Source organism: Microcaecilia unicolor, chromosome 4 (assembly GCF_901765095.1).
Source record: "Microcaecilia unicolor chromosome 4, aMicUni1.1, whole genome shotgun sequence".
Lineage (NCBI taxonomy): Eukaryota > Metazoa > Chordata > Amphibia > Gymnophiona > Siphonopidae > Microcaecilia > Microcaecilia unicolor.
The window spans coordinates 195,781,191-195,796,563 of NC_044034.1; the positions used below are offsets into that span (position 1 = coordinate 195,781,191).

Below are 15,373 nucleotides of genomic sequence, written 5' to 3' on the forward strand. Positions count from 1 at the left end.
AGCAGTCGGAGCCATACAATAAATCTGCCCGTAAAGCCCATATGTTCTAAGACCTCAAACATAAAAGTCCCAATTGACCCGATCAAACGCCTTTTCTGCATCTAGGGATAATAGCATCATGGGTTGTCGGGTGTGGACTGCCTCTTGGATCAAGTGGAGTGCCCTTCTAACATTATCAATGGCCTGTCGCCCTATGATGAAACCTGTGTGGTCCCCCTGTACTAATTTCGGCATGAGTTTTTTGGAGTCTCTTGGCTAGTATTTTAGTAAAGATCTTATAGTCAGATCCCAACAGTGATATCGGGCGGTATGAGCTACATTGTTGTGGATCCTTCCCAGGTTTTGGTAAAACAACCACATTGGCCAACCTCCAAGTATAACAGAGTTCTTCTTGGAACTCCAGCTCATTAAAAGCCCTAACCAGCAATGGTGCTAAGAGTTTATTATAGGATTTATAAAACTTGTTTGTAAACCCATCAGGCCCTGGGGCTTTGCCATTCGGTAGGTCTCTAATGGCCCACTGTACCTCTTCTAGTGTGATGGGAGCTGACATCGTCTCCCTCTCGGTTGGCGATATCGTGGGAAGCTCAGCTTGTTTAAGATATTCCCGGGACTCTTGAGGGTCTGCTGCCTCTTCCACTCGATACAATGCTTTATAGAAAAAGTGGAAAAGACCGCATTAATAGTTTCACGAGTGTGGCATAAATTACCCTCCAGGTCTCGAACAGCAGCAATATGGGTGCTTGTGGACCACTGTTTCAATTTATGTGCCAAAAGTCTAGAGGCCCGATTCCCAAATTCAAAGTGAGCTTGTCTCACCCGCTGTAACTGCTCTGCTATTTCTGCCAGCTGGAGTTCCCGAAGCTCCATCTGGAGAGCATGCAGACGGTGTTGAACCTCCCCAGTGTGTATTTGCTGGGTCCGTGCTCTTGCCTGCCGTGCAATATGTACCTGTAAGGCTATAACTTTTCCTCTGATTACTGCTTTGCACCCTTCCCACAGTGTCTCTCCATTGTCATTAAAGTCAATATATTAATATCTTTTTCCAATTTGGTGGTTAGTGCAGGATCAGATAATAATTTATCATTGAAGCGCCACTGCGAGGGTTCCAAGCCCTTTGCCCTTAGTATTATCTCCAGCACCACAGGCGCATGGTCTGACCAAGTCCTCGGGTGGATTTAGATGTTGTCTATGTTATCCAGTAAAGCTAAGGGTCCCATCCATAAGTCAATATGGGACTGGGAGTTGTGAACTGTAGAATAATATGTATATCCTCTGGCCTGTGGGTGTCTATGTCTCCAGAGATCTATTACTTGCCACTGCCGCATAAATTTGCATAGTTGGTCCCGATCAGCCTGTGCGTAACGAACCCCTGGTGTGGTGTTATCTAAAGTTGGCTGTAGTGTCAGGTTGAAATCTCCACCAATCAATAGTGTGCCCTCAATATGCTTGGAGAGGAGCGCTGAGAGTGCCAAATAGAAAACCCCCTGTTGGTCATTGGGTGCATAAATACTTAGGAATGACAAGACCTCCTCCTCCATTGTTACTATCAGCAGTAAGTATCGGACCTCCTTATCTCTCACTACTCGCTGTACCTGCCAAGGACATCTATGTGACAGCACTATCAGGACTCCATTCTTTTTTTTCCCCAAAGAATTGGATGCAAAGAATATCTGTTGACCTTTCTTAATATGACATAATCTTTCCACTGTTTGAACTAGGTGAGTCTCTTGGACAAAGGTTATGTCCACCTTTAAGCGTTGGATCTCTCTAAACATAAGTTGTCGTTTACCTGGAGAATTAAGCCCCTTTACATTAAGGGTCATGCATGTTACAATACTCATTTACCCTGTAATATGGTCCCTCTCCGCCAATCTCTCCACCCAGTTCTCTGTTCCTAATCTTTTTGTAGGTTTCTCTCTTCAACCCTCAGTTGTGGTATAATCTGAACTTGCTGTTCCCAACTATCAACTCCCCTGCCCTCCCTTCCCAAAGTAAGACACCCCTGTATCAAAATCATGGGTTGTCTGAGAAGAAATTGACCCCCACCCTCACATATAATCTTTTAATAGCTTAATCCCCATATTATATGTAATAACCTAATATTATTGCTAACATAAGGATTTGGCCCCAACATGCATCAACATTCACAGTCTAAACAGTGCCGCAGATATAAAAGTTCATATACCAGACATCAGCTTGATGCTTTCCAGTGTTTCTTGTAGATTCTGTTAGTTCTGGGCTTTGCCTTCCATTCTCCTCACCTGCGTGTCAGATTGCTGGCGCTGGAGTCGGCCCTTCCCTGCAGTTATTCTTTGCCAACGGGGTTTATCTTCTAAGGCTGAAATGCGCTTCTGTGTTATAGGAGGATCTCCCTTCGGTCGGTCTTCTGGAAAGATCTCTGCAACGTCTGCAATATCTCGCACTTGATGTTGTTTCCCGTCTTTGTAAAAACGCAGTACAAATGGATGTCCCCATCTGTATTTAATGCCTTTATCCGCCAAGAATCTGAGCTTTGCTCGTCTTTTCAGTGTAGCTGCTGCAAGATCCTGATAGCATTCAATGTGGTAGGAATCCCACTGAAATCCCGGGTTAGAACGCGAGGCTTGCATTATCTGTTCTTTAAGCTTAAAGTCACTAAAACAAGCAATAATGTCCTTAGGGCGGTTTGATTTAGTATTGCCTAGTGATTTGCAGCTCCTGCAGTAAAGCACTGGCGATTTTTGTTACAGTCAGCTCACAATCTGCATAGTGTGGTGTGTCCAGGAGACCTTGAAACCGCACATTACAGCGGCTGCTCCGGTTCTCAAGGTCTTCAACTTTGTCCCATAATTGCTGGGTTTCTCGCCTAGTCTCCCGAAACTGAGCATCAAGATTTTGAAACGACTCTGTTTGTTCGTCGAGGCGATCCTCCGTCTCAGCTACTTGAATCCCCAGCGCGCCAATTTCACCTCGCAGTTCCGCCCCTAGCGCTGTAAGATCTGCTCGCACCGCTGTGATTATTTCTGTCTTTATATCCTGTAACTACCCGCGGATTTCTTGCATGCGGGTCTCCTCTTGAATTTGGCCCTCACCAGTGCGGGGAGAGTTGTGCTGGGCTCCCCATGCGTGAGTCAGATGAGCGGTGCTCGGGATCGGGCGCGCTCATGGTCGCAGTGGGGCCCTGATACGCGAAGGCTTGCAGGTTGGTTATCGAAGTTCGTGAATTCTTCATAAACAGATTAGCGCAAGATTCAATTGCGATTTCTACCTTTTTGAGGATCGCTTTGAGGTTATCGACGCATGTGGAGTGTCCTTTTAGCTTAGGGCTAGTCGGAGCTCGTGGCTCAGGCAGCCATTTCTGGTGGTGATGTCACTTCCTCCCTGCCTGTGTGCTATTCTAATACACCAGGCGCCTAAATCCCATAGTGCGTAACTCAAGAGATGTGGCCAGGGGTGGGAAATGGGCGGGTCAGAGGCATGCTGAAAGATGTGTGCAGTATTATAGAATAGTGCCATTTCTGCACCCAAATGCCATGAATTGGGCACCAGTATTTATACTGGGTTTCAGCTGATGTAAATACCTGCACCCAGCTTTGGGCATGTGTAATACATGGGATTGAAGGTCAGCTGGGGATGGAATGAGTGGAATGTTTTGGCTGTAATTATGTGATGATATTCTCTGTTAAGGGAAACAGGCTAGTTGTTTAAGGGATGCCAGCACCTCTGGGAAAGGCACCTTCAACCTGTGCAGGTCTGGGAGAGTTATTCTCTGTTATGGGAAACAGGCTGGTTGTTTAAGGGATCCCAGCTTGTGCAAGTCTGGGAAAGGCACCTTTGTTACACACTATAAAAGAGGGGGGAGCACGGACCTTCTTTAGAAGCTTGCCTGAACGTAAGGGACGCCTTGTTCAGTGATGTCCCTGCAATCTCTGAGGAAGAGCTAGTGCTTCCCTGGTGGTCTTCCCAGATGCTGACTGAATTGCGGGTGCTGTAAGTATCTTGGTGTATGTGTTCACATATGTATCACCAATAAAAGCGATATACCGCATATTGTGTCTGGTGGCTTTTGTGTTGTCATAAGGACAGCGCCCCCTTGTGTTACAATTTGGCGTAGTCGGCAGGATATCGCATTGTTGTTACGGTGATTACATTTGTGAATATATACTTGTTTTATTGTTTTGTGAATATGTTGAAGAAAGGGAAGAAGAGCAAATCTCATCAGGAGGCTGTGCAGGCACAGCTTCCGCAGCTGTTTGCAATTCCTGGATGGGATAAATACCCATATCAGGCATTGGCAACAGAATGGGCGACAGATACGGGGTTGAGTGAGAATTGGGAGGTATGTTTAGGAGAGGGAATGTGTGAGGATGTGTTGAAATGTTTACAAAATGCCCCCTGTTGTTAAAGGGAAAGAGTTAAGAACGGTGGGTCGGAGAGGGTGGATTTTGTTGTCGGCATATCGCCTGATGCACCAGCAGAATGTGTTATTACAACAGAAGCTGTTGGAATCACAGGCTGAGATTCTGACATTGAAAAGCGACTTGGTAATATCACAGTGTCAGGGCAAATTGATGATGGATAAGTGTACGGGGTACCAGCAAATTGCTGAGCGGGCGGCGGTGCGAGTAGCGCAGTATAAGTATCGGAAAAGGAGAGGGCGTGTGAGTAAGGTAAAGGTTGCAAAGGTGATGGCTACTGCCACACAGAATCCTAACGGATGGGATCCTGAGACGTGGGATGGGGATATCTGGTCTTCCACACCCGAGAGTGAGTCAGGGGGTGAGGAAAGTGCTGCTCCGGAAATGAAGCCGATAATTCGGCGACGAGCACAGTTGGGTGGGGCAGCACCAGTGCGCATGGATTTAGCAGAAGACTATATGCAACAAGAAATTCTCAATATCATGCAGCAATTCCAGCAGCGTCCAAATGAATCCCTTATTGCTTGGTGTGTAAGGCTGCATGATACTGGGGCAATGGGGATACGGATGGACAATGAGGACTGTTTGAAATTTATACCTTTATCTCGAGATGCTATAATTCAAAGTGCATTTCGGGAACATAGTTTAGCAATGCCTGATGGGAATGGGTCAGAGGCTACTACTCTGATTGAGTTAGTGGGAACAGGGTGTCGTAGAAAGTACCCTTTAGAATCAGATTGGCCTGGGGATGACAAGTCCTGGTATACTTTGAAAGATTGTATCCAGCGATTAAAGGAAGAGGCAATGAAAGTGTGTATTGTCACAGGACAGATGGATACACTTACCCAAGTGCCTATGTCAGCGGCAATTAGAAACAAAGTAATTAAAGGGTCTCCTCCAATGTCTAAACAAGTTATTTTGACTCTGTTGATGAATGAAACAGATAACCCGTTGGAGGTCATTATGGATAAAATCGAGCAATTAGGAGATTTGGGGGATTGGAGTCTGAAGCTGACAGATAGGAAAAATAATGAGGGGCAGAGAATTGGGGAAGGGCCGAAGGGGCAAGGTTCAGAGGTAGAGCGAGTATCTCGTAAGGATATGTTTGCCGCTCTACTACAAGCAGGGGTGGCTCGGGAGAAAATAGATGGAATTCCCACTGGAGAGTTATGGCAGCAATATAAAAAATGTCGGAAAACCCGGACAGTGGGAAAAGAAAAACTTCCTTCAGCCCCACCTGTGGAGGGTCCGGACTATTCAGATTTGTATCATGAGGTCCGTACTCTCCTGCAGAGAATGACACTTCCATCTACTACTACTCTGCCCCCCTCTAAAGCAGAAACCAATCCGTTTAGAGAGGATTGACTAGTACGGGGATGCAATGTAAAAATTGATCCGCGTCCCTATATTGATGTTGTAATACAATGGAGTCCGGGAAATTTTCAACAAGTACGAGCTTTGATAGATACCGGAGCAGAAGCAACGATTATAGCTGGTAACCCTTCTAAGTTTAAAGGACCAAAGTGTAATATTGTAGGACTAGGGGGGAAGAGTATTCCTGCAGTGGAAACACAATTGGCTATGCAAATTAGGGATTTACAGCTCCAAAAGTATGCTGTAATGATTACGTCAGTGCCAGAATATATAATTGGTATGGATATTCTGAGAGGTTTAAAACTTACTATTGATGGGGGAAGTTGGCAATTTGGAACGTCTCCCGCAGTTCCCCGGCGTTTGAAGTATATTTCCACTTATAATATTCACGCAGTATTAGTGGGAAAAATTGTTGATGAGCCTCTCACCATACCAGCCGCCACTCAATTAGTAGCACAAAAGCAATATCGGATTCCTGGTGGTATTGCAGAAATTACGCGAACAATACAGGAATTACAAGAGGTAGGGGTTATTGTCCCAGTTACTACCAAATGGAATAATCCAGTATGGCCAGTGAAGAAATCTGATGGATCCTGGCGGATGACAGTAGATTACCGTCAATTGAATAAGGTTACACCCCCGTTGCATGCTGCAGTCCCCGACATTGTAACTTTAATTGAGAACATACAAAATAGAAAAGGAAAATGGTATGCAGTGATAGATTTAGCAAATGCCTTCTTTACAATAGCCTTAAAAGAGGAATTTGGGGAGCAATTTGCATTTACGTGGCAGGGAAGGCAGTACACTTTTACACGGTTGCCACAGGGATGGTTGCATAGTCCTACAATTTGTCATAGGGTGGTAGCGCAACATCTAGATGCACTATCGTTGCCACCAGGTCTAGAGTTAACCCACTATATTGATGACATACTAATCCAAGGGGATACAGAGGAGTTAGTGGCCTCTGGGCTAGAACAACTAGTACAACACATGAAGAATAAGGGTTGGGAAATTAACCCAGCAAAAATCCAAGGACCCGCCCAGACAGTGAAGTTTCTGGGAATTAATTGGAATAAGGGACACCAGGAAACTACTGAGAAAGCACTAAACAAAATAGCAGAATTTCCGGTACCGGTTACCAAACAGCAAACACAGAAATTTATTGGGTTGTTTGGATTTTGGCGTAAACATATCCCACACTTGGGGCAGGTGTTACAGCCATTATACAGAGTAACACGAAAGAAATGTGTATTTCAGTGGGGTGCTACAGAGCAACAGGCTTTTGACCAAGCCAAGTTAGTAGTACAACAAAGTGTCAGTCTGTGGCCAATACGTGCCAATGATCCAATTGAATTACAAGTATCAGAGCATGCAGAGTATGCCAATTGGAGCATGTAGCAGAAACAAGATGGGAAACGTTGTCCGTTAGGATTTTGGACACGTAGATTACCCGATGCAGCTCAACGATATATACCCTTTGAGAAACAATTGTTGGCTTGTTATTGGGCTCTTGTGGAAAGTGAACAACTAACTTTGGGGCATGAAGTAATTTTGAGACCAGAAATTCCAATTTTAACTTGGATTAATAGTGAACCACATACCCATAAAATTGGCCATGCACAGGAGGCATCTATTATAAAGTGGAAGTGGTACATCCAAAATAGGCAGACTAAAAGTGGTCCCAATGGGGTCTCGCAATTACATGAACAAACTGCTCAGATTCCCGTAGGTGAGGGGGAGGAAGTATTAGTGTCTGGGGGTGGTAGTGGTAGTGCCACCCATCGTGTTGCTAAATGGGGAGTACCTTACGACCAATTAACTATTGACCAACGTCAGTATGCCTGGTTTACTGATGGTACAGCCAAGTATACTGATGGTAAGCGGCCATGGAAAAGTGTGGCCTACAATCCTCATACACAACAGATATTGCAGAGCATGGGCCCAGATGGGAGTAGTCAATATGCTGAATTATATGCAGTCTATCTGGTACTTAAACAAAATGCGCCAGAGGCATACATATATACTGATTCATGGGCTGTGGCAAATGGATTAACAACCTGGTTACCTACATGGAAACAGAATGATTGGTATATTCATACTAAACTGGTTTGGGGATCACAGTTATGGCAAGAAATTAGTGAATTTTTGCAATCTACTTCTGCCTATGTCTATCATGTTGATGCACATGTTTCCCCTATAACCTCTGATCATATTTTTAATCAGACAGCAGATTCCTTAGCTACCATTCACACGAATGTCATCACTGGAACAGATGATTCTACTATTCATCGGGGTGAAGAAGAGACTGGTATTGCAAGCTGGGCACATCAAAAATGTGGACATCTCGGAGAGCAAGCCACCTATCACTGGGCGCGGCAGCGTGGGTTAGCATTGTCTCTTTCTACCATTAAAAATGTTATTGCTCACTGTCCTGTTTGTCAACATTTGACTAAACGCCCTATACCACACCCAGTCAAAGGTACACTTGCTCGAGGTAAGTTACCTGGCCAAATTTGGCAACTAGATTATATTGGCCCTTTACCAATTTCGCAGGGATGTCAATATGTCTGTGTTGCCGTGGATACTTATTCCGGATTTTTGCTAGTCCACCCTTGTCGTAGAGCTACAGCTCAGCAGACTATTGTTCTTTTGGAATCCATATGTAGACATTATGGCGTTCCACTGCAAATTCAAAGTGATAATGGCTCTCATTTCAAAAATCATCCTGTTACTGCCTTTTGCGCCCAATTTAACATTGAATGGGTTTTCCATATTCCCTATTATCCACAAGCTGCTGGTCTTGTGGAACGTATGAACGGTCTGTTGAAAACACAGATCCGGAAATTAACTCCTACTCACACTCTTGCGCAATGGCGCAAATATTTGTACCCAGCAGTTACTATCCTCAATAATCGTCCAATAGGGGAGAGTGAAACACCATTGATGCGTATGTTGACTCCCCATCTTCAAGTCTTGCCCAGTACACGTCACCCTGGGAGTTAAGCTCTTACATCCGAAAGCTGTTATACCGCTCCGTCATACGATTGACGCTGCTGGTTTTGATCTTGTAGCCCTCTTTGACACTCTTTGTGCGTCCCGAGTGGTGACAAAATTTCCAGTCGGGTTTGCTTTATCTCTCCCAGCTGGCCATTATGCTCAGATTGTGGCCCGTTCCAGTTGGGCTCTTCGTGGCTTACTTCCTGTGGGAGGTGTCATTGACAGAGATTATCAGGGGGAGGTCATAGTCCTTCTGATGAATCACACTGAGGAGGATGTAATGGTGCAGGCTGGGGATAGGATAGCACAATTGTTGATAATTCCTGTCAATTCCTCCTCTTTTACTCAAATTTCTGATTTTGTGGGAGTCACTGAGCGAGGTACACAGGGGTTTGGGTCTACTGGGAGGGGTGTGGGTGGTCGGGTATGGCATCAGGACCCTGCACACCCAGGTCCTCCTCAACCTGCCGAAATTATAGCCCGAGGGGAGGACAATACTGTTACAGTAGTTCAGCCAGGACAACAGAGTTGGACGAATGTTCCTGCTGATCATTGTTATTTAAGGGAATAGGATTTATATGTGTTTCTCCATTTCTTTTTGTTTCAGGGCATACTGTTTCTCTGTTTGGGTTGGGAACTCGATGCCCGTACTCCCGGCGAGCGGGTGCTGGGAGTGACCTCGCATGTCCACTATTGGTGGAGCAACAAAAATAACTCGACCTTACAGCAAGATAATTATACATGTCATACTGCATGTCCGGTAATGAACGTAACTGCTTCCCAAGCTGTGTTTCATAAAACTGAACAGCGCTTTGTAGTTGTTTCATCCAGTTTTGTGAATGTGACTATCCATAATGCTGCGTCCTGGGTTATGTGCATCCAGCCTATGGGATTCCGGGACCAGATATGGAGACTATGGAATCGGACACGCAAAATGCAGTTCCTCCAAACTTGTAACAGCTCTATAGTAAATATTACTTTGAATCGAACTGCTGAATGGATTTTCACTAATGCTACACCAATTGCAAACCGTTTTACACCCTGGATGGACTTCTTGCATGTGTTGCTTGCTGTTAGTAATATGACTAATCCTGCTCCACTGTCACGCATTCCCACTACATGCAAAAACATGTCTATGCAGTATAGAAAGACAGTATTAACTTACAATGTTACATTTCCACACTTGCCTCGCTGTACTAGGGTACGGCGAGCATGGTATGACACTATTTTGGGGGGTGCGGGAAATGGACTGGGAATTCTGAATACTGTAGATACAGATACTCTGTTTAGTAAACTACACTATCTAGGTAAGGACTTGCATACTGAACTGAATATTTTAGCCAACTGGTTACCTGCCATTCCAGGAACAGGACAATTAATGGTGCCTGCGATAGCAGACATTAATAATTTATTAGCCCAAACTTTTAAGTTTGAAAATTATACTGACACTACTTTGACAAAAGCATTGAATTATACTTGGTGTTCATTACAGACGTTGTACGCTTTGCATCAGCAGGACAGAGTCCAGATGGCTCTACAATTGGGGATGCATACCCAGTTGCAGACCCTTTTCGCTGGATATATTCCAGTTGATGAGTGGTTGTTCCCACATTCAGAGAGTACAGTCTGTACTGATCGATTCTGTACAGGGGTTTTATCTTCATATAAGATTTTCCATACTCATATAGTATGTAAGTATTATATATCTCCAGTATTAGTGAATGTTTCTGGTATCGTAACCTTTTGGGCCCCGCATATGAATGAGACATATAAATTGGATATGTGTAATGAGCAGGGAAATCGCATGATTTGTCCTTTCTAGCCACCACAATTTGAACCTTGCTTATCCCCACGTTTTGGGGAATGCACATTTACTGTTTTCCCTGCCAACTATGAGTTCTTTGTAGAAATTAGTCCGCGGACATTATGTATTTCCACTGCTTATTTCACAACTTTGTCAAATAATACCTTCCTGACCGATCTGTCAGGAGTCAGTTCCTGTTTTACTAGCATATCAGTATTTTGGTGGAAAGGACAAAAGTATGTATTATATCCGGATTTATTTAATTCTGCTTTCATACAGTACAATTATACCTTCTTTACGGAGCCAATTTTAGCTGTAAATTATAGTAAGTTGACCCACATGTTGCATATATCCTCTCTTATTAATGAGTATATTCAAGGTGTGAATCACACCTTAAGAGTCATGCAAGTAGATGCTCAATTTGACAATCACACTGTTCGTATAGTGGCAGAAAATATTCGAAGTAAATTACATCATAATTGGTGGGATCCATTATTGAGACATTCTCCTAGTGCAGATGCTTTCCTAAAATGGATCACTCATCCTTTACTTGTAGTACTATTAGTTAGCATCCTGCTAGTGATTTGGAATTGTATTTTGACTTGTAAAATTTGGAAACGACCTAAGGTGGTCCATAATACTATGTATACTTCTGTCTCCTCATAAGCAGAGAATATCAAGGGGTGGAATGTAATACATGGGATTGAAGGTCAGCTGGGGATGGAATGAGTGGAATGTTTTGGCTGTAATTATGTGATGATATTCTCTGTTATGGGAAACAGGCTAGTTGTTTAAGGGATGCCAGCACCTCTGGGAAAGGCACCTTCAACCTGTGCAGGTCTGGGAGAGTTATTCTCTGTTATGGGAAACAGGCTGGTTGTTTAAGGGATGCCAGCTTGTGCAAGTCTGGGAAAGGCACCTTTGTTACACACTATAAAAGAGGGGGGGGGGGGGGGGGAGCACGGACCTTCTTTAGAAGCTTGCCTAAACGTAAGGGACGCCTTGTTCAGTGATGTCCCTGCAATCTCTGAGGAAGAGCTAGTGCTTCCCTGGTGGTCTTCCCAGATGCTGACTGAATTGCAGGTGCTGTAAGTATCTTGGTGTATGTGTTCACATATGTATCACCAATAAAAGCGATATACCGCATATTGTGTCTGGTGGCTTTTGTGTTGTCATAAGCACAGCGCCCCCTAGTGTTACAGCATGGGAATTGGCTCTAAGCATAAAGGGTGCTCAGCCTGGAGTGCCCTTTATAGAACAGCACTCAGCAACAATTTTTTCCGACACTGATTTTTGAGCACCATTTTTGTGTGCACCTTTCAACTTTCTATTCTGGTCTAGTCTGTTTTATCATAATTGGATTATTGCAATGGCTTATATTGTTTATCATCAGCTCAGGCACTTTCCTATTTACAAGTTTTACAGAACACCGCAGCCAAGATGATTTTTGGCAAAAACAGATCTGATCATGCCACTCCTTGCTTGTTAAAGCTCGACTATTTTAAAATTGACATGCTGGGTTTATACACTTTTTGATGGTCTATGCCCAGATTATCTAACAAATTTATTCACTTTTCCTGTATCTCCATCTACTTCCAGAGTTGAAAGTTCACGTCTTCTTTATTTTCCTTCTATATTAGGAGTCAATCCGCTTTGAACCAATTTTCTTGGGATTTACATAGTAACACAGTAGATGCAGACAGAAAAAGACCTGCATGGTCCATCCAGTCTATAGTCCATGGCAGACTATAAGTACTATGTCATATCATATCATATGACTTGTGAATATATTTAAGTAAAATGTGAAAGCATCTATAAATGATTGAGTTATTTCAAGAAAAATTTCAACAAAACAGAAGAATGACTATTGAACTGTGTGCTGTGCTGGTGTTCTCATGGCATGTTACAATGATAGGCTGGGCAAGGTTTTATCGTTAATGCTGCTGTTTTGCATCGTTGTGATATTTTATGGTACCATCAGCATACCTATGGGAGGCTAGCTAAGAAAGAGTTTCACCTGATAAATGCTCAGGATTCCCCCCTCCCCCCCAAACCATGAAAATATACTGCATTCAACAACAAAAACAAAAACCCACAAAACCTATAGCCATCCACAAGTCAACAATAAAGTATGTAAAGGTTTTAACTACTTACCCCTGACTTCACTCCAGAGCAGCACCTGCACACTTTGAGGGACAAAGACATATATACCAAGCTCCGTCCAGCTCATCACACAATGCTCGCTGGAAGTGAAGAAAAGAAAGATTCGGTAATAAAAGGTCTTAACGGTCAGCTGAGAACTGGGGAAGCCAGGATTCAAATTCCACTTCTCCTACTGACATTCTTTGGCATGGGATAACTTCCCTATGAGGAAAGGCTAAATACAAATCACAGTACCTCTCTGCTGGAATTTGCTGCCAGAGAATGTGGTAAAAGCAGTCAGCTTAGCAGGATTTTAAAAAAGGTTTGGATAGTTTCCTAAAAGAAAAGTCCAAAAGCCATTATCAAGATGGACTTGGGAAAAGCCATTGTTTAGTTCTAGGATAAGCTGCATAAAATCTCTTGCCAGGTACTTGTGACCTGGATTGGCCACTGTTAGAAACAGGATACTGGGCATGATGGACCTTTGGACTGTGGCAGTATGGCAACACTTATGTTCTTGTCACTATCCCCTTCAATCTATAACTAATTGCCATTGGCATGCTTAAAATTATAAGCACTATTTTATAAATTGTGCATGCAACTTGCTTAACATGTAAATGCAAGGGAGTGTTCACAAGGGAAAAGCATAGGTGGGGAATGGACAGATACATAACTTACAAAACACTGTATGCTACACATTAAAATGCTTCATTTAGGCCTGTGCATTTCCACCTGCTATGGAAATGGAGTAAGTGGGCCTAAATGCAGCACACAGATGCCGACTTATGATAAGACTTCCATTACAGAATCTTGGCACCCAGATGCCGTTAAAGAATTGGAAATTACCACACTGCATCTGGACATCTAATTCGTTGCACTCAGTTACAGAATTGCTCCCTCTATCTTCTGTTGCCTCAGATACAAAATGTACAGGCTGGTATTCAACCCTGGTATCTGGAAAGCAGTGCACCATGCCGAATATCTGGACAACAGCAGCAGGTGACAAAAAATGTCTAGTTTTGCAACTGGTTGAACTGATGCAATGAAAAAATACAATGTTCAATGCATGAAATCTTTTTTTGGATGTACCAATGAAAAAAATGTCTACAGATGTGTTTTAAAAACCCACAGATTACAATTTACTTTTACACTATACAAGTTTTCATTCTGTTCCTCTGAACAAGTTTATTTTCCTCAATTTCAACATTTGAGAAGGAAATGCTCAGACAACACTCAAAAATTTAGGACATAGGTTCAGCTCATTTTTAAGCATTAAAAATACAAAAGAGCTTTATGCAATTTGTAGTTACAACCTGTTAGATCAACTGTGGAAGACACTTTTATTAAGTATTTCACATTCCTCACTGTCCTTCAATATTTAAAAGATTAAAAATCAAATCATTTTCACTTTTTTTTTTAATTCAGAATTTTCAAAGGATACTTTTAGCACTGCCAGGAAATGGCCAATTTTTTTTATTTCGGCAATAATGGCCACATGATAACTTTCCCATTAGCAAGTGGCCATTAGCACACAAGCACTTATTGACATCTATTTTGTAGGAGGTAAGGGCTCACGCACTAACCATGCACTAATTGGTTAACACGCAGCAATGTAGCTGCACTAATCAATTTCTGCCAGATTCTATATACCACTCCTAGAGATCCGCATGGAAATCCAAACATATTCTATAACGTGTGTAGCTTAATTGGCTTAACAAGCCAATAAGTATTTAATAGCACTTAAGCAATAATGAGCATTAATTGGCAATTAGAACTGCACCTAAAATCTAAAGCACGCAGTTCAAAGGGGCATGGTTATTGGCAGGGAAATGGGCATTTCGTGGGTGTTCCAAAATTTATGCACATAGTTACAGAATATGACCCAGTGCGCGCAAATCTACTTGCTGGAATTTACGTTACATTTTTGTTGGTGCAAATAGACATGCATAGTATTAGGCGCTGGGATATCAACTAAGCATATTCTATATACCGTGCCTAAATCTAGGCACCGCTTATAGAATATGCTTAGGTGGAAATAGTTTTCCACATGGATTATTTAGGCACCATATATAGAATTTGGCCCATAGTGCCAAAAACGCCTACTCTCTGCCCCCCGAGCTAAAAAATAAAAATTATTTTTAAGCATCGGGGAGTACTTACATTATAAAAAAGAAATCCATTTTCCTCAAAGGACAAACAGGCTGGATTATACTCACAACTGGGTTGACGTACGTGCCAGGCACCGGCATTTGCCATAGCAAAAAGAAAAACTTTGCTAGACTTCTCACGTGCGTGCAGCTCGCACCACGCAGACTGACTTCCCACCCACCACGTGAGCGTGTACCTCAGTTTCTTTTTTCCCCGTGACAAGGTGCAGCAGGTTCATTCTGTGCTCCTTGTTAGTGCCCGAGAAAAGAGCATTCTCTTTTTGATATTCAACTTTTAGTCGCGTGCTTCCCTCTTTCTTTTTTTTTTAAAGAAAATAAGAGTCCTTTATTTTCCCCTTAAGTTTCCTTTCTTTTTCAACAGCATCTGGTTTTAAGCAGCGCGGTCGGGTTTCTACCCTCTTTTGTGCCCTTGTTACTCTAAGCGCAATAGAGTCCTTTGATTTCACCGGTGCCGTTTTTCTTTCCTGGGGGTCAGCTTCTTAGCTGGC

At 43.0% G+C, this 15,373-nt stretch overlaps 1 protein-coding gene across 6 annotated transcripts in view; it reads right to left on the reverse strand.

The window, feature by feature from the left end:
- The window catches only part of HPS5 (HPS5 biogenesis of lysosomal organelles complex 2 subunit 2), a 379,294-nt gene that overhangs the window by 217,333 nt on the left and 146,588 nt on the right, over window positions 1-15,373 (reverse strand). For all 6 annotated transcript variants that reach the window (XR_003941938.1, XM_030201106.1, XM_030201107.1 and 3 more), the window contains exon 8: window positions 12,730-12,818. Coding sequence is in view for 5 of the 6 variants with exons in the window: in XM_030201106.1 (XP_030056966.1) it covers window positions 12,730-12,818 (89 nt within the window). In the remaining variant the exon portion in view is untranslated. The remainder of the gene's footprint in view (window positions 1-12,729; window positions 12,819-15,373) is intronic.